The 26,322-nt window shown below is 41.6% G+C and overlaps 1 protein-coding gene across 1 annotated transcript in view; it reads right to left on the bottom strand.

The window, feature by feature from the left end:
* Positions 1-7,063: 7,063 nt before the first annotated feature.
* Positions 7,064-26,322, bottom strand: part of SCAF11 (SR-related CTD associated factor 11) — a 46,096-nt gene continuing 26,837 nt past the window's right edge. The window contains exons 5-15 of the mRNA XM_057425490.1: positions 26,024-26,121; positions 24,886-24,953; positions 24,211-24,266; positions 22,281-22,387; positions 21,311-21,400; positions 19,932-20,038; positions 13,561-16,077; positions 11,401-11,750; positions 8,724-8,942; positions 8,170-8,289; positions 7,064-7,816 (exon numbers count right to left, since the gene is read on the bottom strand). Of these exons, the coding sequence (XP_057281473.1) occupies positions 7,688-7,816; positions 8,170-8,289; positions 8,724-8,942; positions 11,401-11,750; positions 13,561-16,077; positions 19,932-20,038; positions 21,311-21,400; positions 22,281-22,387; positions 24,211-24,266; positions 24,886-24,953; positions 26,024-26,121 (3,861 nt within the window). The 3' untranslated portion in view covers positions 7,064-7,687. The remainder of the gene's footprint in view (positions 7,817-8,169; positions 8,290-8,723; positions 8,943-11,400; positions 11,751-13,560; positions 16,078-19,931; positions 20,039-21,310; positions 21,401-22,280; positions 22,388-24,210; positions 24,267-24,885; positions 24,954-26,023; positions 26,122-26,322) is intronic.

Genomic DNA, 26,322 nt, shown 5'->3' with positions numbered 1-26,322 from the left:
ATCATGTCTGTATTACAGCCCCCAGTGCTGCTGTTTCCAGCACAAACACCTCTTGACCTCTTCTCCAGATAAACGACTGCCTTAATGCTTCTGCAAAGTCACAGCCTGTGTGAGAACCAGACCCGTCCTTAGTGAGCCTGCACTATATGTGGAACTAATCATTGTTTCTGTGGAAAAGTCATTACAGCTCTCCTGCATTTGCTGTTATCTAGTGGATATGGGGACCAAGTGGTAGTTTTGCATGGTGATTGAGAGGAAGAAATATTCACTAGATCACAAAATGTGAACCTACATGTACAGAAAGGAATAAATTCTAATAGTTCTAGGAAATACAGCCTGGAACAACGGAGCTAAGGAAAGAATGATCTACAGAGTACTATTGGGAAAGCAGCTGTAGGAATCCCATTACTGGGGGTTGCCCATAGGGACAGTCCAGGGTTGTAAGGGTTTCAGATGCAGAGCAGAAGGGGAAGGGGGAACTTCCACACGATTTCTATTCCAGGCCCTTTATAGTGTCCAGAGCAACAGCCACTGCATCCGACTGCTTCAGACGGACCCAGCTTCAGGGTGACCCTAATGTCACCTTTAGCCATTCATTTCCAAGTAACCAGTGGAGGGCAAAGGACTGGTTTGTGGCATCATGGCTTTGCTGTGCAGTGCTGCTGTGTACTGCTGCTGAAGGGTGTGCATGTTCACTGTGTTAGTGCGAAACGCTCCCTGCCCGCATGTCCCACGTCAGAATATAGCTGACAAAAAGCAGGACTGCAGAGCATGCACACAGGTTCCCTGGCAGCATAACGGTGTGTGCTGCGCTGCGGCTGCCAGCTCTGCCTCATCTGTATTTTGTTAGTGTAATGGTGTGTGGGAGTTCAATGCAGATCTGTTGTCGCCCAGCTCCTCACTGCTCCAAGTGGTGTGTGACAGATCCCGGTTTTGAGAGTTCGCTGACGGGGAGAGCAACCGGCAGCACATGGTTTGCGTTCCACCCAGTGCGCAGCACGCTGCCATTAGCGGGGGGTTTTGGCACAGGTAAATGCATCTTTTCTATCACGTATTTTCCTCATCCTAAGTTACTTTATTGACACCACTGCTCCTTCCAGCTGATGGAAAACAACCTGTGGTCTGCAGTAAGCATCACCTCAGGAGCATGGTCATGAGGAGCCTGGTTTGGCTTTGGCTCCACGCTGTCTTCTTGAAGAAGAGTACAAACGTCTCAGGGAAAAGATAACAAAACCATGTTCTACTCATTGCAGGCTAGGTGTATTTTTAAAATGAGGAAATCTGTTGGTTTTACAGTTCAGTTCTTCTTTTAAAGCATTTCTCAGTGTAGTAAGAACCCTGAAAGTGCCTCTTGCCAAAGTAAATGCTATTCCTCATTCATCAGTCCAAGTTCTCTGGAGGTTATTGAGCTGTCAGCACGGTAACAGACCACTTTGTTGGCGCATGGTCTGACGTCCACCTAAAACTATTGCAATGGCCTTGCCTGGGAGGAGAAAAAGCCTTACAGTTGTTCACCTTTAGATCAGCTCTTCTTCCCATCCATTACTCTGCTCAGTGGTTCAGTTCTGGTGTTTCTTCTGTAGTGCGTGAGGCCAGGCTGAGGTGCCCTGCCGTCAGGGTTAGCTCCTGCCTGCACTGCAGGGCAAAGCACGCCCAGATAATTGTATTACTGCTGCCAACACCCTGCTTTCAGTGTTTTCTTCTTGGTTTCACTCCACTACAAGAGGTGGTTTTGAAGAGCTGTTTTAAAGGGGCCTTTGAATACCGTGCAGGTGGGTTTGCTGCAGACTGTGTTCTGAGATGATTTGCTGGTGGTGCTGTTCTGGGCTTTTACATCTGCGTGTCCATGGGTATTTGCTGTCCTGATGAAGAGCAGATTTTCCTTCTACCTGAATGTTGGTTTGTTCCTCGTCTCTGGGCAGGGCTCTGTGGGTTTATATTGTTTAGGATGGAGTAATGTGGCGGAACAAGTATGAAACGTGTCCCGCGGGACACGGGGATGTGCCCTCATCCCAGCTCCGCTGCTGGCCTTGGTGTGCTCCTCGCTGGCCTGGCCCCTGGCAAGGTGAGCTGGAGCTCAGCTGCTCGGCCGATCGCCAGTGAAGGGAGCAGTAGGGGAGAGGGAAGAGGGGCCGGTACTTCTGCAGGAGAGAGCTGGCCAGCACCAGCTCTGGTGTGTGTGTGCTCGTCAGAGCTCCTGGAGTTCAAACAGCCACTGAGCTCCCCTCTGGGAGCTGCCCGGGGATTCTGGGCTGGCACCGAGGGCTTTACACAAGCCCACAGAGCCCATCTCCTTGTGCACTCTTCAGCCTGATGATGTGGAGGGAGGGAGGTGGAGGTTGAACCCCCTGGAGGGAGGGGTTTTCCCCCCCGTGTTGGCCACTGAATCCCTTGTGTTTCAGGGAAGCCGAGCTTACGGAGCAAAGCCACGTGCAGCAGCAGCAGCTCTGTGGTGTGTTGGCATTAAAGACACTTAGAGACACTCAAATCAGAGGCAGGTCTTGTGCCTCCAAGAGTTGTCATTGTATTTGCAAGGGGAGTATCTTAGGGTTTTATCAGTCTGAGATGGCCATTTAACTGCCAGGTGCCGTGCAGTGGTAAATGATGCCCCTGAGCAAGCTGAGTGTGTGTCAGCCTTTCCTCCTGGATGCTCTCAACAGAAAGGTTCCCTTTTGGGTGCTTCATGCCTGCAGGCATTACTGGGGATCCCGGTCCTCCTGATGCTGCCAGCAGCAAGGAGAAGTTCCACTCTCAGCGTTGGGTAGAGCGAGTCGGTGGCTGTGCTTTGGTCACCAGTGAGTTTGATCAGTGTCTGCGGCCCCAGTACCTGCACATCAGGGTTCCCTCTGACTCCTGGAGAGGAAAAAAGGCAGCGATGTTCCTGCCTGCCGATGGGGTACCCCCTCCCCACCACGTGCAAGCTGCTGTCCTGGTCCTCGAGAGCTCCAAGCTTTTGCAAGACGATTGGGAATCTATAGGTGAACTCTGACTTCCAGGAGTTATTCCCGTCTTTCATCCCACGTGCTGCTGCACCGAAGCACTGAGGAATCACTGGCGCTTTGATTGATGCTCCTCATAAAAAATCCAGTGGTTTCAGGTGTAATTCCTTGAACATAATTACATGACATCCTGCTGCCAAAATTCCTCGGGCTTGGCTCCTGCAGTCATTTTTCTCTGTGCTGGATTCCACCCTGGTTTGATTGTTTACTGCGTGTAATGAGCACCTACTGCATTGCTGGGATCCCCTCTATGTACTGCACTCTGTGGAAATGAAGATCGCTCGAAAGTGCGCTGCTGGCCTGCGAAGCCGTGGGAGCGGTGAGCGAGTAACACTGGAAAAGAAAGAGTCAAGTTCCATATCCCGGCCTCTGCCTTCCCACAGCTTCAGGTGGGTTTGTGCAGTTACCCGTGCTTTTTGTAGTGGGGGCGTGGTTTTCTTCACCTCTAGGTCAGTGTGTCTCCATCAATGCTCCATTACTTCGGAAGCTGCTGCATCTGATTGATAAATACTCTTTAATTAATGAAATTGGTTGTCACAGAATGGTTTGGGTTGGAAAGGACCTTAAAAAGCTCATCCCGTTCCAACCCCCTGCTGTGCACAGGGACACCTTCCACTAGAGCAGGATGCTCAAAGCCCCGTCCAGCCTGGCCTTGAACACTTCTCCTTTATTGTCCTTATTCTTGTCTCGTCTCTTTGTAACACATTGATCGATGTGAATGCTGTAACTGCAGCTTCCGGAGCTGGTTACAGCTGCAGCGCAGGCCTCCGAGTGCTCTTCTCTCTTTCTGAAGCCTCGGCCTCAAGGCACTGACACCTCTGGGCCTCCCTTCTCATCAAGCCCGAGTCACAACCTTTGTGTCCACCCTTGCTCTTCAATGTAGGCCATCAATGAGCAAGTGCAGAGTGACAGAACCAAGACACCCTCAGAGCAGTACCGGGTAAGAGGATCCTTTCCCACCCTGGATTTTACTGCCCAGCCAAAGCATCCCAGACCCAACAAATCCAGTTGGGATGTCATGGAGCAGCCAGCCAGCCGCCTTCAAGAGCAAGAGGCTCTCACACAGCTTGTGTCTGCATGATCTGTGGAGGTGCTGTAGGGAAGTACACTGGGGTTAATCCTAGAACGCAAAGTGATGCCTGGACATAGCTCCCCAGGAAGGTGGGCTCCCACGTGCTGAAATCCCCCGTGGGCTCTTTCAGCGAACCCCACTGCTTGGATGGGTACATGGTGCGTAGGACAGGGTTGAGCTGGGTCCTGCCCCTGTGTGGTCCATGCAGCAGATCAGATCATAGGCCAACCCCCGCAATGTTTTGCAAAGCCAGTACCTTGAGTCACCACTGCAGCACACGCAGTACATGGATGTGTTGCCACATGAATTTAGCTCATTTCAGCTTGGAGCATCTGCATGCAGGCAAGGCAGGGGGAGGACGGGCTGACTGAAAACAAACCAGACGGTAAGGAGGGGGAGCCCAAACAACATGGAGTAAGATGATTAAAGAGCCGTACGTACAGAAGCAATGGTAATTACACATTGCTGTCTGAATCACAGAATCGACTCGGTCGGAAGAGATGCTCTACATCAAGATCACCGCTAGCCCATGTCACTGAGGGCCTCATCTACATGGTGTTGGAACACTTCCAGGGACAGTGATTCCACCACTGCCCTGGGCAGCCTGTTCCAATGCCTGAGCACCCTCTCAGTGAAGTTTTTGTTAATACCCAATCTAAACCTCCCATGGCGCAGCTTGAGGCTGTTACCTCTTGTCCTGTCGCTTGTTACTTGGGAAAAAGAGACCACCCACCTCCTGTCTCCATCCTCCTTTCGCTTTGTTGTAGGGAGTGACACAGTGTTGTCTCCCCCAGTTTTTCCCTTCTCCAGATTAAACCACCCCAGTTCCTTCAGCCATTCACTTGGAATTAAACCCCTTGAGACAGACCCGTTCAAGACCAGACACGGACGACTGCCAGGTTAGTGAAAAACATTTATTAGAAAGTGTTAAGCACTACACAAACGGAGTTTTAGAGTATTTTTTTCAGTAGACAGCACTCCAGCCTTATGCTACAGACACCATATGATGGATTTTGGCCAGCCACTGTGCTCACAAGATCCATCTTCAGGATAAGACATTCAAGCATCACGCACAGTGAGCGCAAGGAGTGCAAAGAAAACCCTTTTGCTCTGCATCAGTTCACACACGGTACACAGCAATTGTTTTCCTCAAGGCAATTTGTGTCGATGGAGTTACCACCACCCGGGGGCTCAGCGTCCCCATCCCCTGCCTCCAGTGCACGCTGGACCTGCAGCACAAGGAGTTCCAATAAATAGAAATCCAGCTTCCAAGCTATTTAACAAACAACGAGGTTGAGGTATGTGCCTCCCTTACTGCTCTTCAGGAAAAAATAAGAGGAGAGGCTATGGATTAAGGCAATGCATTTCTTTAATTCAACACCGACATTGTATTGAACCGCGTATTTTCTGCTAAGTTCTGAAGTATTTCATTGTAAAAAATAAAGTTACTGATCACGTGCTATTCTATCCATCTTCTTCATTATGTTTTGAAATACAGTGGAGCATCACTATAGTCACTGCCCCAGCAACGTGGCAGCAAGTGACAGCTTACCTCCCAGCCAGGAGCTGCAACACAAGGAATCAGTGACCCCATCTCCCAGTTTGAATCCTCCACCCATTCCCACTTCTCCTCTAGAAGGGGAAAACAACCCACAGAACGCTTCTCCGGCTCCTGAAAGGAGCTTTATAGCAAGGCTCGACTGTATAAAGGTATAAAAAGGCATTAAAATCTAGAAGTCCAGAGAAGGAAAAGGAAATAGAAATCAAGTACGCATGGCGTGATAAACCAGGAGAGACATAGCAATTTGCTACAACATCTTTCAGAAAGTGCTAACCCCTTTTAGCTGAAACTAGTTCAAGAGATCATACAAATCGCTACCACAGTGTAACACTGAGTGCTCTGAAAAAGCTAAAACCTGCTTTGACTGTAGAAAATGTATTCTGTGTCTAATTTACACAGCATTTTTATTGAGGCACATAAAAATAAACACACACAGTCAAATGCTTCATTAACCCCGCAGAAAAGTCATGGTTAAAACCAAGCGACCAACCCTTGTGACAAACATCACCCATTTTACACATACATGTATCTCTCTCTAACCACGTGTGTATAGGGGGGTGCATGTCCCTTATTTCATCCTCAGGCCTCTGCAGGTATTACTGACGGGGCAAGGCTGGGTTTTCTGCCCAGACCAGTCAAATGGGGAACTCTTGGCTACAAAGAGGTAACTGCTCAGAAAACTTGACTGATCCTTTCTGTCCAAGCGGTTTATGCAGGTTTTTGGGCCAGGAGATCTGGGGCTGGAGCAGATTCCAGGCTGGGCCAATGCCAAAGGCTGTTGCTGCATGGCAGGACTGGAGGGGGAGTGTTGAAACGGTCATGTCTGAGAGTAAGGGAACAAATAGTCCTGTCTCAGAGTAAGGATACTTCTCCACTCAAATATGGATGGATCCCAAGCTGTTCCTTCCATAAGGAACAAGTAATGACCTCAGTGTTCCAGCAACCCTCCTCGCTCCTATGTCAGTGAAACCGGTTTTACCTTAGGTGTAGGCACATTTGGTGACCCCCACATCTGCTTTTAAAATGCTTGTGGTACCTCTACTGACCTCCCTACACAAAAGTGCTCAGGGGAAGGAGAAAAGTTGTTGCATGTGACTTCAGACTGCACCCATTCATTGATCCCAGTCTGGAGCTCCATGCTACAGGCCCTAGTTAATGAAGAAAAAGCACTATGCAGCTAAGATGTGCACCACTGGCCCTCTCTGATGAGCTGGGAGCCCAGTAACAAATGCCAACTCCTCCACTTGACTTGAAGAAGAAACTGGTTTGTGTCTCTGAACATCCAGCTCTAGCATACTAATTCCCTACTAGCTAAGGGCAGGGTTAGACATGATCTGAGGTTGTCAGTGTGTGTGTGTGTATGTCAGCACATAAAAGTCATTCAAGTTCATCCCAGCTATCTTGAAACAAAGCGAAAAACATACAAACAAAACCAAGCAGCATCATTTTTATTTGGTGTTACAACAGATGCGCAGCCCCATGGCTCTGGGCACTGCCCTTCACTGTTCATCATTTTTCTCTTTAAAATCTAAACAGTTCTTCTGTTCAGCCAACTCCATGTGCTTTTTTATATACACATTGTGACCCCTGCATTCAGCCTGTCCAGTTAACTCTAGAAATCTCTGTCAAGGCAATACATTACTTTATATTTGCTATAATTAGGGATAAATCAAAAAGAAAAAAATCATTTTAAATCTGACCCATTCCATGGACTGTACATACCTGTTCCAAAAGCAACGTACTCCGAAGTTTCTAGTTTAATGCACTCTGTTATTCAAGTCAAAATGCTGTACATCTAAGTATCCACACAATCGTACATCCCTAATGATTCTTCTTTACACATTTCATTTCTTTTTTAGACATCTGCTTTTAAAAAGGAATAAAGAAGTTGCCCTGCAGGTCTCTATTTCTTTAGAACAAAACATTATATACTACATTGAAAAATAATTTTATCAAACCCAGGTTCAAATCAGTGTCATGTACAAGTTTCAGTTAACGGTTCATGTTGCAATTGCACTTTGCAGATAGAAGAAAATTAACAACTGAAAGCACATTCTATTTCCTCTCACAGGAGACGGCCTCTTCGGGGTTCTTCTTCCGTGAATGTTTGTATTTGTCTACATAGGCTTTCACCAGATTTGCCACTTTGGCAGAATTAACTTCTCCGCTCTTGCTATGGCAAACCTGAAACAGTTTCAGAGAAAAGACCCTGTTTGAAACACTGCTGGTCATTTGCCACTGTTCCACATCATTCATTTGTTTTCCCAACACCCCGGGTTTCCCCACCTCAGGCAGAACTCTGGAAACAACCAGTACTTCCCAACTGCTTCCTAAATACTTCTGAATTCCCATCCAACCGTTTCTCACGGTGAATGTGGAATGTTGCGAGGAGCCAAGAGAGCTCTCGTGGATGGAGAAAGATGAAAGTGTTTGTGCTTTGCCTGTTCCCCTTTCCCAGCAACTACCAGCTGTGCCCACAAGATTGAGAAATTACCCCAAACACCACTTCAATGGAAACGCACACACGGTCAACTTACTTTATCTACAGCTTTTCGCACTATTTCTTTATATTCCTCCTTAGTGATGTCTTTATTTTGGTAGAAGGGTTTAATAGCCAGTTTGACCTCTTGTGCCGCTTTCTCTTGAATTAACAATTTCTGATCAAGAAACAAACCTGAGTGTTATTTTTCACTGCCTGCACATACAGCATTTTATCACAGATTGAAACTTTACAGAATATAAGGCATTACAAAGACTGGCAGAACCACACTCCTCTCAGTCACATTTCGACTCTCATGAACCTGCCTGTGTTTTACTCAGACCGGGATGCTGTCCCGCAGCAATTAAAGTGATATTCGTAACAGTGATGCTTTAAAGGAGTCTACATAAAAAAAGGCTTGCTAGTTTACGTGCTACAGCTGCCACAAAAGTATCACATAACGTGATATCGAGCATACTACACAAAAGGATACTTGTCATGGTTTGCTATTTTTTAGTGTACAAAATTATATATATAATATAGAAAATTTTAATATATATTTTATATATAAATACAAAAAACAGTGTCTATATAAGTATACTCTGAACTTGCCTGGTCCTTCTTCGAGCTATCTGCACTGGCTTCCACTGTCACACTTGCTTTGTTCTCTCCCACTTTTACAGCTGCATTAACGCTCTTGATGTGACTTGACGATGTGGCATTACCCGAGCTTGGTCCCTGAACTGTTCCCGTGTTTCCCAGGACTGCTGTTGGAGCAGGCAAGGCTGGAGCACTCATGTTATTACTTACATGAGCAGCGTTTGGAATACCCTGTTTCAAAAAGTTACCAGCAGTTAATATAGTTATCCTTCAGTATGACAATACGCCTTTCTAGAAGTCTCAGCAGCTACAGAAAGAGCATGAATGCTACACGCTTTGGTTCATCAGCTAATTTCCACACTGTTCGTTATTAGGGAAGGTACACACATTGTATCAAATCTACTCAGAGGAAAAAAAAGGTGAAGCTTGAAGAGTAAAGCCTCCTCCATGCGCCACGGAGGTGGTAAGGATTCTTGCTCTGATCCCAAGGATAAAACAACCAAAGTACCCCGCAAACAGGCATGGAAGATGTTAGTTCGCACAAGGGACAGGAACCCCAAGGCTGCAGAACCTCTCTACTTGTCACAGAGTAACATTTCTTAAACACACACTCAAGCAACCTCAGACCACACCTGCATTCCTGCATCACAACGATGCTGCTCTCAGAACACATTTACTTTCATGCTTGTTATCAGCCTGAACTTCCAAACGGATTTCAAATCACCTACAAGCTTACTTGAGCCTAGAGGTGAAATGCTGGTTGAAGCACCAGGACCTGTTCCTCAGGAAAAGCCATTTTCTGTACGTTTCCAAACTCCATGGATAGACCTGGGCACTGCTGATACTTTGGAACTGAGAAATTAAGTAGCTCTCAGACCTCAGACAGCTCACTTCTAGCAAAAGCCAAGAACTCCCAACCTGTCCCCAGCAGGCTAACCTAACTGCTGCTTTTCTCCTGTGGGTAATCACCATTGCTTCCTTTACATCTACATTTATCCAGGTGAAAAAATAATGAAACAGGAACTTGAGCTCCTTGGAAAGGACACAGATACTGAGCTGTTTCAATCAGCATCCTGATGCTCGCCAGTGCGCTCTCTTTTATCTTCCTTTCAACAGGAAGGACAGGTGGAGTCCTGCAGCACTCAGTAATTCCTATTGTGCTACCACCAAGGACTTGTTCAGTGAAAACTCAGACAAAGCAGCAGCAGCTCTCAAGAGCATTCAGGTTCATGGACACCATTCCACAAAAGCAGGTGAGAGCAACAAATCTAACAGGGGCTTTGCTAACAAATAGCTGTATTTTTGAGCAATACACACATACAGAAACGTATTTATTGCTGCACTAGATACCGTTTCACAGAGGTCTGTAGCCTACGTTCTGACTTCTTACACTTTTAGGGGTTAAACCTACTGGATTTCCAGTTGTGAAAATAATTACAGACAGCAGGCATTACTCAAATCAACAAGCAGTCTACCAGCATTTTAGTTCCAATGGTACCTTGCAGAGTATACTTTATTTCAAATGGCCTATAACCCCCCTCAGTATTTCCCACAGTACTTAAGCTCCTTTTGTTCTAAGTTAATGACTATGAATGGTAACAGCAGCTGAAAGTGAAAAGAATATAAGCAATTTATCAGTTCACTTCCAATTTTTAGAGATGACGGATGAAAACAGAGGGTCAGAAATCATTGTTGTACAACATCACTTTTTAACCTGGAATGCAGTGGAAAGCATTTTAGGTTAGAGCAAGCAGCCTGCAACAGAAGAAAAACACAAACCTCAGTCAACCCCTGAAGAGCACTTTACACATCACAGATGCAGTGTTACGTTTCTTTGCAGGGCCATGCATTGTACTAGAAGTTGTTCATATTCCTTTCCCTGATATAAAAGCTCTTAATATAAACAGCTGGCTACAGGAAGAGCTCACATACATTAAGGTTGTTTTAAGATGGCTTGAAAGGCACTAAAAGATGGTCTGACCTGCCCCAAGCCCAGCAATCTTTTTGAAACTGGAGAAATGAAGTGGGAGTTAGGTCTCAAACTGGGCATGCAAAACCCTGGGGAGGTTCAGGCAAGAAAGGGGATGCAGAACATACCAAAGAAAGCTTGGAAATTACTAACAAAAAGGCTCAAAAGCCTGAACAGAACAGAAAATGCGTATGTGTGAGGAAGCTGCTGAGACAATGACAGCTGGAGAATGGAAGTGTGGAACAACTGGGTGCCACGCAGTACTTGGTACTTTTTCCTCTGCTGGGATGAGAATTGCAACAACAATGTTTAGGTCATTTCTTACACGCTGATAAAAGGGGACTCAAACATATCCTAAAGCTTAAGAATCAGGTTTTGAAAGAGAACACTTAGTTTTGGAAATGAGGCATTTGTAAGAAGAAAAAGGTAATGGACAACACTGATGAAATTTTTCAGTGTTCCATTACCAGCTGAAATGCCTTGCTACCACAAAACCCAGTTATGGTGTTGTGTATCATTATTTAAAAGCTATAGCCCCAAACCAACTCAAATCCTCATGGATACCTTTCACTTTAAATTTAGTGTGGGGCGAAAGAAGACAGGCAAGAGAGAAAAAAACTGCAAGTATAAATTTATCAAGATTATGGTATTCAATATAAGAGACCCTTAAACTGGTATTACTTTGATACTGCTCTTGCCATGGCTTCTGATAAAGCATACCTGCAACTGTTTTCCATCTTGCTGTGAAGCAATGTAGTTGACTTGTTGAGATGGTGGGGGTGGAGGTGGAGGCGGAGGTAATCCCTGAGACAAATTTGTGGGTGCAGCTACCTGTATGAGAGGCACTCCGGTAGGGAGATGATGCATGGGCATTGGAGGGGGGATGCTGAAAGGGTTTCCTTGCATATTCATCATGGGAGGAGGATGGACACCCACTGGATACGGGAAGATATTCATAGGCTGGTGCTGTGCATTCACTTGTGGCATTACATTCATTTGTTGCTGCATCATATTCATTGGTAACTGAGAACCATCACTCTGCTGGTTGCCTTGGTCTTTGAGGTTTGGATCTATCAAAAGAAAAACCAGGTAGTATATGAAGTAGAAAATCTGCATTTCATAAAGCAAAAGTGAAACCAACTCTTCATGAGGTATGTGATATCAAAAAGCTGTCTATAATATGAGTATTTTAAAGACACTGCATTACATTATTGCACAGCACTCATCATCAGACATGTCAGTGAGCCAAATGCTAGTTTTGGAGTCAAAAAAAGATCAGGTTACTATGGAAGCCTGCAGTTTGAATTTCTATTTTCTCTACCTACTCCCATAGCACAGCTAAGAAATTATTTCATCACACTGAAACAGTAATTCACCAGCAAAGAGCAGAATGACAACATAACTTCTCCAGCTTCTGCGGTTGCAGAAGGTTAGTTGCATGTTGCACTTCTCTGCTCCTCTTTGTCTGATTCACACACATTCTCTGTGCATTCCTGTTAACTACAGAAATTCTCTGCTGGGTTTTCTTCCACAGAATAATCAAATGTCCTCAAACAGTTTCAATGATGCTCATATTCAGAAAGAGTTGTTCAAAAGCCCTGTAATGGTACAACAGGTGAAGTCCAGGAGTACGAAAATAACCTCTTGGGGTGTCACTTCTTTAAAAGATGACTTCAGTAGCTCATTCTACCTTCAACAGGAGCCAGAAAGTTAACATTTAGCAGCAAGAAATTAGTTCTAAGAAACAGCTGATGGATTATAATTCACATGTTCTTCCCTCAGAATCTCTTCCTTGAGGAACCCACTGCCACCTAATTCACAGGGAATGGGATTTAAACCCTTCTGCTTCATCCCAAATCACCTTTTTTTAAAGATCACGGGCTAACAGAACCACTGAGGTTGGAAGTGAACGTACCAGTGTGACTGCTCCTGAACTACATGATCGAAAGGCTATAAATTGCACCATGCTTTCAATTAAAGGTTGAATAAATTTTGCCTGCAGCAGGCTGAAGGTTGACAAAGTTGCCCCAAAACTAAGAAGCCACCAATGCAGTTGTCTTTGAAACAGGAAGAAAGCTGCTGGCATATAGGATGAAAATGGATGAAAATGGAAGACAAACCAAGGAGACAATGGGAAAGTGCAAGCGTGGTTGCCTTCTGAACTGGATTTTATCATTTTTAAATACAATTCACATGTTTTAAAATACTTTTAATACTTCAGGGCATTCATAATCTGTGGATGAATTCTTAGCTATTCAGAATTAATCTCCTCCACAGTTAACTCACTACAAGAAAAGTTTATTTCCACCAGAGCAGTCACCTTTTAGATATAAAATACTCCAAAATACGAGATTTCTATTGAATCTTTAGAGGAATTCTAACTCTGAAGCACAGTAAAAGCATTGGTTTTGCATTTATAAATCTCCTTACATTATTTTTTAAAGCATTTAAAGAAATGCTTACATTGAAGCAAGATAAATATCAACATAGAGATTTGTCGTCGCTAGACTATACCATGTGGGTCTGTGAAGGCAAATGCAAGTCTCCTTGACAAAAAAAAAATCACCCTTTTTAAAAGGCATGCAGATGCTAAAAGTAACTTTGAAGAGAATATGATTTCTCTTCAGCCAAATCGATTTAGTTGAGCAGCACTCTTCAGATGCATAGTCTTTAAACCTGAAATTTTAAGTGAAACCAAAAAGCCATCAGAACACCAGAAAACCCAAAATCCCATACCTAAACCCCTCCACATTGCAAAAAGACTATGGATTCACCCCACATTATTTTTAAGAACCAATCATCTTGAGATAGAGCATGGCTTGGATTTTACTCAGCTACTACAGCTGTGACTAAGCTCTTACGTTTCAAAACTGTGAATACCTTGTTCAGGCACCTCCTCTTCTTGTCTCATGCCCCATCCAGACTGTGGGCTTGATGAGTTGCGTCCCCTTCTTGAATAGTAATTCTGCACATCAGCAGGTAAAGTCTTTCTCACAGCCCAGCTGGATGCAGATGTCCACCCAGATCTGTCAGCAGGTGTATCGAAAGAGTAATCTTGTTCATTCTTGCGCTTGTAGGGCTGGTGTTCTGAGAACCTTGAGGTTTCATTCCCAGAACCATTTGAGTTCCCTGAGACAGGTTTTCTATTTTGCCAGTGATTTTCACTCTGGTCTCCATACATGAAACCACCTCTTCCACGCCCACCGCGGCCACGGTGACCCCTCCCTCGATTTTGAATCCAACCTGAACCATAGTTTTTATTCCAAGAGTGTCCTGAATTGTCATGCCTGCTATCTTCCCAATGTGGTTTCTCTCTCTCTCTGTTCCTGACTTCAGGAACTGAGTTTATCCTTTCCATTACCCAGTCTGGACAATCATTCCTCCTATTGTCTGAAGAACACTGATCATCACTGTTTTTTTCTGTACTGTCCTTCTCTTTTTTAAGACTTTCATTCTGTTTCTCTTGATCACTTCTTCTGTATCGATCATTTCCCCTGGGACTCCTCCAGCTGTCATTTGTCCATCTGTCCTTCCATCGAGGTGAATGACTGTCCCTCTCATTTCTAGAGAATGAAGAGCCTTTATTTCTCGTCCTAGATCTGGACCTCGACCGAGATCGTGACCGTGACCTAGACCACCTCCTATTTCTTCTGTCTCTGTCACGATCTCTTCTCTGACTGTCTCTATCACTGCTTCGAGATCTAGATTTTTGCCTTGGAGACAAATCCTTAGCTCTTGACCGAGAAGATGATCTCCTGCTTTCCCTGATAGTTTCCCTTTTGGGAGATCGAGATGGTGTTTTTTTCTCATCTTTGAGTGTCTCTCTCTTTGGAGAATGAGATAAGGATCTCCTTCCCTCCCTCCCAGCTTCCTTCTTGGGTGATCGCGAGCTCCTGTCTCTGGTCATCTCCCTTTTAGGTGATGGTGACTGAGATTTCCTGCCCTCCCTCATAGAAGGAGACCAAGTTGTTGATGGAGAGTGAAACCTAGATCTTCTAGTTCGAGCCTTTTTATCTTTCTTGAGTTCAGACTGGCACTCTCTCTCTTGAGGAACAGTTTCATCTTTTTCATCAGAAAGTCCTGAAACTGATGTACAGTTTTCCACATCACACTGTAAGGAGTTTACTTTGTCTTGCTCTGTACTTTCAACTGGTGGTAACTGTTCAACCTGAGCTTCATTCTGGTCACTGCAAAATGAATCACAATCCATCGGTATCATTTCATTGTTATCTTCACCAAAATGTTTATGTTCAACATTTACCTGTGGTGTCTCTGAAGTTCTACCTTCTTCACTTTCTTTCACAGTGCTCTCTTTTAAGCACTGTTCTGATGTACTGTCCACAGAAACATTGTGTGTTAATATATCTGGTTCTTCATCTTGAAGAGTTTCTAAGTTTTCAGTATCTGTACTTGTACAGTCTACTACTGGTTTTTCTTCAGCCTTGGAATCATCCTTTTCTATGGCTTCCGGGCATTCAGGCAATTTGCTTCTGGGGCTCTCTAATGGCTGATCTTTTCCTGAAGGTTCTGGAAATTCCAACAATTCATTTTCTGGACTAGCTATGGGTTGATCTACTTCTGCCAAGGTTTCTATATTCTCCATTAATTCGTTCTGAGGAGTAGACAATGTCTGATCTACTTCTTCAACAGTTGCATGATCACACACTTCATCTTTGGGACTAGCTACTGTTTCCATTTGTTCAAGAGTATCTTCACAGATCTCCTGATCCTTAAGATCTGCATTTTTTTCAGTAGCACCTTCTACTTTGATTTCCTGATTTTCACCTCCTGAAGTTAGCACTGGAGGAGGCTCTTGCACATTAGAACTACTTGCATCCACATTGCCTGCAGTATTCTCATCTTTGTCATATTCTCCTGTAGTTTCCTCAGTTTCTGCATGTTCACTACAGCTTTCCAATCCATTAGCAGGTTCTGTTTCTGTGTTATCCTTCTGTGGAAGGCTTGTATTTTCATTATCTGACTGTTGGTCTTTATCTAATATAACTGCTTCAGGCTCAGCAACATCATCATCTTCCACTGAATCACTGGGTGACTTTTCAGAACGTGCAGAACTCCTCAGTTTCTTTTTAGCCACTGGTGTTTGTTGTTTAACTGTTCGTTTAGACTTCCGTTTTGGAGGAGCCTTCTCTGGTTCTGAAGGAGATTTATTCAGAGATGGGTTGGTGCCATCAGGGGCACTGCATGCAGAACTGCTTGACCGAGGAGAGCTCCGAGATGGACCCAGAGTCTCATTTTTGCTGTTTCGTGCAGACCTTCTTCTAGGAGTAGTAGTAACCGATTTCCTTCTAGTTCCTCTAGCACCAGATGAACCAGAAGCTTGCTTTTTCTCTTCTCCTTCTTGGGTACATGCAACAGCATATCCTTTACCTAAGGATTCTAATAAAAGCAGAATTCATTAAAGTTTGGTAATAACCATTTATCCAAACAGTTAAAAACATAACTGGTTCGACAGATATCCTCAATTAATACTATTTAAGATTCAGTATGAAATGCTGCCACAGCACATAGCAGTTCCTGGAATTCTATAATCTAGACCTGTTGGCAGTGAAGCCTCAGTACCACAGGCAGTGATACTGTTAAATGGCCATCAGTGGATGACCACGTGGGAAGCAGCAACGACAGCGTATCTCTCTACAAAATCAGATGTTGGACAGTGCAAACTCTTTCACCAGTTATAAGACAGACCTTGCACACTCCACAGCAAACTGCACTTAAAGCTTCCAACAAGGCACCCAGGGTGCCTACAGCACCTAACAAACTGAATCGAGTGCAAGTCTTGGGATGGGCTAGGAGTTTAACCCCAAAACTAAAGCTATAAGAATAACTGTAAGTCACATATAGCAGCAAAAGAGTTCTTCTGTTGATACTGCATTAATTTATTTCACGCTACCCACAATTGGACAAAAATCTTTGTAGGGAAGCCAAGGGTTATATTCACTCCAAAGGGAACAGACTGTACTCTTGATACCTGAGAAACGAATTTAATGCGGAACAGCTAAGGAATTAAAGACTAATGATAATTAAGAAAATATACTTGAATGTAACACTTCAGAACGAAATTTCTTGAGATTCCCGTTACTTTGTTTCACACTATATGTAGATTTCAGAAAGCATCAAGAATTTGGTGTTTAAATTAATTCTTTTTACAGCTTCCATTTCATGCACAAATAGTGGAAACTTGCTAAGATTAACTGCTATGGATTTTTGCAATAAATTTATCACATCACACTAAAACACTTGACTGTAATTCTCTGTATAACATTATTGTTTCACATATACTTCTTTAATGTATTCTTAAATAGATTATATAAAAATAAGATAGGAATAAGACAAGTGAGTAACAACACAAAAGTCTCTTTCCACTGCCTTACTACTTTGTTAGCAGAATGAAAAAATATATCACTGCCAATTATATCCAAACATGTAACCTGATAACGTTAGAGAATTAACTTCACAAGCACCTAGCTAGTTTTTAAAAGGCTAGAACAGAGCACAGGATTATAATTGCCTCCTCTGACCTCCCTTGTAAACATCATAATTTGCCTGCACATGAAAAAATACAGTTTTGGATGTCTGATCAAAAATGATCAAATTACCACTCCAGATAATGAAACCCAACAGTATCCACTGTATAGAAGGTACTAGGTACTTAAAAACCAAACAATGTGTGTTGTAAAGAACTTCCAAAGGAGTTTTAGGTGACTCACACTATTTGAGGTATCTACTGTAACAGTTTGCCCAGTACTTTTGTTAGAAAGGGACTCCACAGTGGTTAGCCAGCAGTTAACTCCACCACATGGGGGCTGTCTCTCTGTCTTCACACCTACTACAACAGCCAGAAAAGCATGTCAGATGTTACATGTTGTGACAAGTATTTAGTATCTGTGGTTATTTTCTTCACGGGGAAAGAATCACCCTCTAATAACAACAACCACCAGAATACACATGGAATGTGGGAATCCTGGCAGAATTAAAAGACAAGTTATTTCTGTGGCACTTTCAAAGTCTACTTGTGAAACACAGCCCCCTTTCTAGCATTCCTTACTACTTGTAAATTTTAACTGACAAGCTTCACCAGCTTTGGATTTGGACCAAATACAAGGGATTTCAGCCCACTGAATCTTTATTTAAAAATATTTTAATCACGCAAAAGAATTGCCTAATGCCAACCTAAACCATTATGGTATTTGTAGATTCACCAATGCATTTTCAGGTCAAATTAGTAAAAAGACTATTTAGTGGTCAGAGAATCTAAAAATGCCTGCAGCTGCAGGGAAGATTCAGGCAGTAGTTATACATCACTGATACTTCTATGACCCTTAGCACAACTCTGGAGGCAACACTATGAGTTGTAAGACAAAAATATCTGGAGGGACTTATCAAGACTCAAATTCAGAATCTGCCACTTCTCCCCAAAACCAGCATAAAGGATTTAGTTCCGTGTTCTGCCTTAGGAGTTGACAACGTTATGAGCATTTATAAATTAGCTGCCGATATTATCAACAATTCACAGAATCACAGAATAGTTTGGGTTGCAAAGCACCTTAGGATCACCTAGTTCCAACCCCCCTGCCATAGGCACGGACACCTCACACTAAACCATGTTGCCCAAGACCCTGTCCAACCCAGGGATGGAGCATTCACAACTTCCTCAGGCACCCTGTTCCACTGCCTCACCACCCTCAGAATAACTTCTTCTTTACATTCAACCTAAATCTCTACTGCTTAAGTTTAAACCCATTACCCCTTGTCCTATCACTACAGTCCCTGAAGAACAGACCCTCTCTGGCAACCTTGTAGGGCCCCTTCAGATACTGGAAGGCTGCTATGAGGTCTCCATGCAGCCTTCTCTTCTCCAGGCTGAACAGCCCCAACTTTCTCAGCCTGTCTTCATACTGGAGGTGCTCCAGTCCCCTGATCATCCTCATGGCCCTCCTCTGGAAGGAAACCACAGCTAAACACAGTACTCCAAGTGGGGTCTCACGAGAGTGGAGGGACAGGATCACCTCCTTCAACCCGACGGTCACACTTCTTTTGAAGCAGCCCAGTATACGGTTGGTTTCTCGGCTGTGAGCACACACACAACATTAGGCTATTTATTCACATATTCTAAACATCCTAATGTTGAAAAATAATCTGTAGCTTATTTAAATATTCTTTATCTTTCTGATGAGAGAAGAAAGTGATTTTAGGGTTGGTGGTTGGTTTTGTTGTTTTTAAAATGCTTCTGGTGCATACTAACAAAGAAGCCTGACTGTGTAAGTAGAAATGTGATTAGAAGTCAAGAGATAGGAGCTAGCATGTATACTCATTAGTACTAGAAGCTGAAATAGTTAAATTGCATTGCCAAGCATCAGAGTCCCTAGGGAGCATCCTATACATTTTTCACTGGTCAATGTGGAGGTGAAATATGTACCTTTAAAAAGAATGAAGAATATGAATGAGTAAAACATCTTTTTCCACAGTCTTTCTACAAAACTCTTCCCAGACTTTCACGTCCTCAATTTTTGTAAGCCATGAGACCCAGATCTCCCCTCTCTGCCTACTAGTCAAGTGAAAATAGTGCAATTCCCAGTTCAGAGAAGGTGTTAACCCTAGCCTTAAAACCCATCATTCTTTTGTTTTCACTTCTTTGAACTTGCACAGCCTATTGGAAGAGAAACTAAATTCTTGCCGACTATGGAGAAAGAGGCTGTTAAAGTAACTGGAAGAAGGTCTTCTGCTATATTCCTGCCAGATCCTGGAACTCAAGCACTTCTGCAAGCTTTTGCCCTGTAGAGCTTGTAGGCATACTGAAACAGATCCATACACTGCACTGTTCCCTCGTTACTCTTCTGTCAGGAAAAAACTTGGTCTTCACACTGCACAATATACCGCTGAAATATATCAAGCCATTCATAATATAGCAAAATAAGATTTATCCTTGAGCAGTAAGAAAAGAAGCTGTAACAATAAGGAAAGCGTTCAATTTAGAAATGGAATTAAGTCACATACAATACTTATTTTCATCTTCAAAGGAAGAAAACTTAAGTACGTTTTGGGGTGGCTGGTTCATCTTCTATATTCTAATTTCAGAAACAGACCAGATGATGTTGAAATAGCACCAAAAAGCACCAAAACATTTCCCCCCCCCGTTAACTGTAACTATATATTCCACTTTACTTTCTAAGGATCTAATTTAACAGTATTCCACATGAGCTATAAATAAAACTTACAAAAAAAAAGTTTACCAAAGTTTTCCAAAGGCCTGACATTCGTTGGAAGAATTGTCCCTGCCACTGTAGTAGAAGTGAGAAGAAAGGTCTCGGCTTCAGCTCCGTAAGACATTAAAGGAATTCTGCAAAAGTAAGAGCATTAGCATGAGTTGTTTTAGCAGTTTGTAGCAAGGTTTGGAAACAATGCACAAAACCAAAGCATTCGGCAACTGTGACACTTCCAGCCTCACCACAGCTGGAGAGAAAGGCAAAGCTGACAGCAAACAAAACTTCCCTTCTCATATTTAATTTCACGTTTATGTTATTGCCTAACCTAGTAAAACAGTTTGAACAAGTTATGTTATGTTAAAGTAATACGCACTTGGCTTTCTTCAAAGCCAAACATAGAACAGTCTCCTCCAAATTAGTAGGCTCTACTACTGAAAATAGAACACTGACTTAGCACTTTAGCAGAACAGCCTTTTTTTGTGCATCAAAATCTAACATGACAATTTAGTAAAGGTGGCTTCTCTTTTTCCCCAACCAAACCAAACAAATACATACTTATTTAGACTCCCTCAGCAAACCCTGTGCACTCAGAGTTTAGTTACCCATCTACAATTTTTCAGTTATCACCAAGTTGGAATGAAACTTTCCATAAGGAAGAGTATGTGTAAAAAAAATTAATATTTGAATCCTACTTCCAACTTACAATTAAAAATGTCTTTACTTGCTCTTCTGTCTTTAGCCTTTGTTTTATGCCAAAGAAAGTAAAGAGATATGTAGTGAAACTGAGATCACAGACTAATTTATTACCATGTTATTTTAAAATCAGGAGGGTTTTATGCTTCTGCTTTATATTCATGAAAACACCCTTAGGGTATTTTAACATTCATCTGCTCTTTGACGAAAGAAATTACTTTATGTTCTATGTTTCACTTGATAGAACCCCTCCTATCTCCTTCTAAATGCATTTGTTTATAAACAGTTACAGAAAGAAGTCAGAACCAATGCACGAGAAAGGAGTATTGGAAGTGGGTGGAAAAATCAGAATTTGACTCATGTTAAAGCAAACATTCTGATTTCTAGTGATAGTAATAATTCAAACAGCACATGGAACACTAACTTCCAAATACAAAACATATTAAAGCACATTTGTGCATATTAAGATGCACAATCACTGGAGTTACTATGCTTGCTGTAAGTATCAGAAAAGCATTAAGGTATACAGAAAATAATCTGCTGACATAAAAATAGCATGTGACAAATACACAAAAATTTAACAGGTTACATGCAAACACTGTTTAGTTTTATGATCAAATGATACTCTATCTAAAGAGTAATCTGAATTCATCAAATTCCAAACTTGAAGTCTTACATTAAGAGCCTTTGCACTATGAATGCAAAACACATACCTTTCAACTCTAGCAATCGCAGATGAACAGGACAATTCCAGTGCTTGTCTCTTCTGTCTGATTGCTGCATCAACTTCTGTCAATTCTGTACTGAAATACAAATTTCATACAAAAAGTTACAAATGGTAACTCCGTATCACCATAATTTTCAAAGACTACTTCTATCAATGACCTTTAAAAAATATTAACTATATTAGAACTTTAACAGCCACGATGAAACTATGCATGGTTATTTTTTAGAGCAGTCATAGTAAATGGTGCAGCTCTACATAAATGAGGCAGACAGAACAGAAAACAGGAGACGTGCCTATGGGGAGTTGAAAGATGGGAGGAACTTTGCATCCTTGACAAAGTAATACTGTTGCACGCATGGCAATTTTTCTTTTACAGACTGCTGAAAACATATACACAGTGTTTTTTTTTATTAGGCCATATTATTCAAATAAATGTTCTTCCAGACTGTTCTTTTTCTTCCATCTTATCAACCAAGAAATATTTTTTACCAGTTCTTATGTATTAGGCTCATTAAGCAAAACTGCTTCATGTATGTTTAAGGTATTCCTCTTGGAATCAAGGAACAATCAACCGGATTCTTTCTGATACAAACCAGGGTATTTACTGTTAAGTGCTTTGCTAACTGCTGCCGGAATAAAGAGAGTAACCGTTTCTTACCCAAGGCTTCAATTCAGCAAAGAGAATAAATATGAGCTAAAAATAAAACTTATTAACTCCTATTAAATCAGTGAGATTAAAAGCATGCACACGCATGTATTTAAATACTGAGCACAAGACAGAAATAGAGGTAACAATGCCTGCAACAATACTAATTTTAACAGGTTTGTGTTTCTCCTTTAATAAATACAATCTTCAAAATATTTCAAGCTAGTATATACAGACAGAAGCAGAAGGAACTATAGCACCTGCAATACAGTAACCAATCAGTTTCTCTTAAGCACTAGTATATACTAACCAGTCATTTCTACAGCTAAAAGAGGACTCTTCATTGCTACCACCAGCTGGAAGTGTGCTGAAGAAATTAGTTCTGAAGCACTCATTCCAGCAGGTCTGTCTTCTGGGCTACAAAAGAAATATCACGGTTTAAAGATTTCCAGAATAAAATAATTAACATATAATACATTAAGATGCACTGAATTTACACCACATCAGCAAGACTAACTCACAAAAAGCAGGCACATAGTAGCTTCATAGTTATATGCAGAGATCTGCAGTTACACAAACAAATCTCCATTTAGTCTCCAAATTTTCAACACCTGCTCTTTGCAGATGAACTTTGTATTTTGCATAGGCAAAATCTTTAATGCTCCATACAGAAATGATGAATAAATGAGCCTAATCCTTACTATTTCACAATTTCTGCTTCTGTTACCTAAAGAACCAGGAGTTACAGCACTAGTACCTCCAGACAGAGCCCTTCGCAGCAGTTCAGTGAATGTTTGGTTTCAGAGTAACAAGAAAACCTAAATGCAAGTAGCTGGGATTCTCCTGTGCCTTCAGGTAGGATTACAGAAAGAAGATTGACTGGTGTGTCTGTTTACTGGGTCCTCACGCAAAGGCATAATACTCAGAATCCACTTCATATTTGTACAAATACCACCTTCTATTGCAATTGTTAACAACACCTAGCCACCCACTGAATGTTAGCGTAACTCCTTTTGCCTTGTGGGCAGCAGACTCTGCTGCTGTGTGCTGGGCTGGCTGCAGGGCCAAAAAAACCCCAAACAACAACCCTCTAGACACTTTTTCTAGACTACCAGACTGACACACTTACCTGCACTGACCCATTTATACCCTTTCACCTAATGGGTTAATGCCACCTTGAATCTGACTAAACATTCCTGTATATAAATACTTGTCCAAATGTGCAGTCATTACCCATATGCTCCATCAAACTTCGGCACAGGCAGCTGGTTGTGATGGGAACACACCCTGTTGCAACAGTGTGCAAATACTAAGCTTCTCCTAAAAAGCTGTTAAGTTTTATTTTAAAAATACTATCATTGTGAACATTAACATTTCTCCCTCCATCTAAAAAAGCTATCCAGATGTTCCCCAAATATCCTTAACAGGTGAAGTTTTGTAAATCAGTGCTTTCTTTTATTTTAAATTTTGACAGTTCACTGGGTAATTCAGCCCTGTACCTCCTCATGAAGGTTTTTAATGGTTCTGCTTTTGCTTATGCACCTTTTTTGCAACAGGTACCATTTGAGACATTAATGCTATTTAACAGTGCACAGTAAATCAGTGAAGCCAGATAGGAAAGCATTTACCAGTCCTGGAGACAAATTAGACAGTGATCTACCATTAAGCCCTATCCTTCCAGTTCAAAACCTCTTCAATTAAATGGAAGGTACCTTTAATGGTAAAAGAAACAAAATTTCTAAATAGCTGATTTAGAAGGGGGAAGGCTGGAGCTTAAGATACCTCTGAGAACTATGGTGTATAAGCACCAAATAAAGTGACAACTCAGGCCACCAGCTACCGAAAAGACCATGGCAAACATCCCTTGCTTATTACTTGGTTGATTAGACCTACGTATTTTCATGGGAATAATGAAAACCTTCATATCATGGTACTTGGTTAGCATCTTGTAGCTGACACCATCTTCTTCTGGTGAAGAAAGTGAAAAAAGGGTAGTTACAGTGTTTTATAATGTAACAGCCTAATCCAAATGAAAGTATTTACCACCACAAAGCTGTTTAGTCTGAGAAGCTCATATCACCTGGCATTATATTCTAATTAACACCTTCAAGACAAAACCCCCATAGTTTGAATCACACTAAAATTAACAAATAGAAGTTAATCTTAAAAATAAGCAGAAAGTAGCTTTATAAATGCTTTCATGAAAAAAAGTTCCCAGATGTTTCATTATCAGAACTAACCTTGTTTATCTTCACTGACAAAGCTTTCTTGTTTCGTTTGTCATACAAAATATTACCTGTGTGCAATAAGAAACAAAACTTCAATCTTAAATTCAGCATTAGTTTTAAATTATCAATATCGTAAGTGCAATGAGAGGTTAATGAAAATGTATCTCGAGCGTATTCATAATGTACTTACATATAAACTCAGTAAAATTAAAAAGGCATACACCTTCACAATTGCTTCATATATATCGAGCCCTTTTCACCTCAGATACTTGCTTAATTTCAGAAGTTACAAACACACTTGCCCAACAATATCTATTAAACAAGCCTCTCTAAACAGCAACCCCAAAATACAGCTAAGTGCTTTCTTGTGTCTGAAATCTCACAGAAAAAGCTTCCCGTGAATAAAAGCCAGTCATGAGCTGTGCAGAAAATGACATTAGGCTTAAACTATGTCCATTTCACTCGCAACTGAAATTGAAGAGGCAGTCTTTCAAGTAAACTAACAACACTAGTTTCACATACTGCAATTTTGTTCTCTAAAGCTCATGCTTCTATTCCTTAGTATTTGATTTTCATGTCCAAATGTAAGCAATACTAATCAAAATAAAGTAATAAATCGGCTCATCAGGAAAGAAATTCTAGTGTTCCCTACCAAAATCTAGCACATTCTAGCAAATACCAACTTACTGTATTTTTTCTTCACAACTTTGCTTAATCTTGCTGCTAAGTGCCCTCTGTCTGGACATACAGCTCTTCTGCAAGATTAACAAAAAATATTACAAGAGTTATTTCTGGGCATAGTTGAGTTAACAGTGTATGCATCCAAACAAAATCAGCTCCTATTTTAAGGAATTTTCATTTCGTGTGCTTTAAGTGCAAGTTTTGCCTGCTATTCAAACCTGAACTTGCATCATGTATATCACCTTCCATATATTAAACCCCACAGCACTTCAAAAAGCTTACAGAGGTAAAAAAAGAAAATCCATTTACATGTTAAAAGTTGATATCCTGCATATTAAATCTGAATGACTAATTTTGCTTGATTTCACATGTGAAAGACGCTATAACCTGCTTTCATAAACACTTTTGAGAATATCAAAGTCAGCGGTGGTTCAGAACAGTAAGAGGCAAAGCTCAACCTTATTTATATTCTAACAAGACCCCTAAAATGGTAATTTACTTCCCATTATCTTTTCTGTAGTAGTCTGCTTCAAATGTAATCTCAAGAACTCTATATATCATACATCTCATGAAACCCTAGCTTTAGATTATCACTAGTTAGTGAAATTTGTCTGTGTAATCCTGAGCTTCCCTCTATACAATGCAGCAAATGACAAGATAAAGCTTCTCAAAACAGGAATGTTACTTCTACATCCCCTCTCAATCTCACTAGAATAAAATCAGTTCTTGACCACAAGTATGTTTTATAGTAAAACAAGAACACCACAAATGCTTATGATAACATACAAGAAAGGGGATGTCTGTTTAGATAACCAAAGAGAAAGATTTCTATTGTGAAAATATGATCTAGCCATAAAATCCTAATTAATAAAAAAACCTGACAGAATGTCTTCAAAAATGCAACTTTTACAGAACTCAATGCATGAAATACACTGCTCCTTACTTCTTGTTTGCTATTGTAAGTATTCAAGTGGGAATTACATCAGTGAAAAAAGTAAAGCTAAAGTACCACTGATGCAAAATAGTTTATTTTAAAATAAATTATTTTTTCTAGAATTTTTCTGGGGTGTATACCTTAAACCAATTGACTTTATATATTTTGAATATACCAACTAGAATGCTTGAAACTACAAGGATGACCAACCTCACAAAGTTTCTTCTCTTAGCATGGCTATATTTTCCCTTATTGCAGGCACAGTGTTTGTCTTCTTCCTTTCTCCTTAGTTGCTTTTTAACCTGAACCTGTATTGAAAAATAAAATCAATCCAATCTAGCATCTCAATACACATGGGCTTTAAATTTATTCAAAGATGGTTAAGATCTACAGAGAAAACGAGCTCAAATACAGGAACTTGAAGACATTTCATATTACTACTTTTTTAATCTCAGTTTGCAGACTTGATTTTTTCTTTCATTTGTTTTTCATGAAATAGGAAAAAATCC

Source organism: Pezoporus wallicus, unplaced genomic scaffold, assembly GCF_028554395.1.
Source record: "Pezoporus wallicus isolate ANWC-B61680 ecotype Strahan unplaced genomic scaffold, APGP_CSIRO_Pwel_v1 contig_4722, whole genome shotgun sequence".
In the NCBI taxonomy this organism is placed as follows: domain Eukaryota; kingdom Metazoa; phylum Chordata; class Aves; order Psittaciformes; family Psittacidae; genus Pezoporus; species Pezoporus wallicus.
The sequence above is the reverse complement of the archived record's forward strand: the minus strand, read 5'-3'. Positions and strand labels throughout refer to the sequence as shown.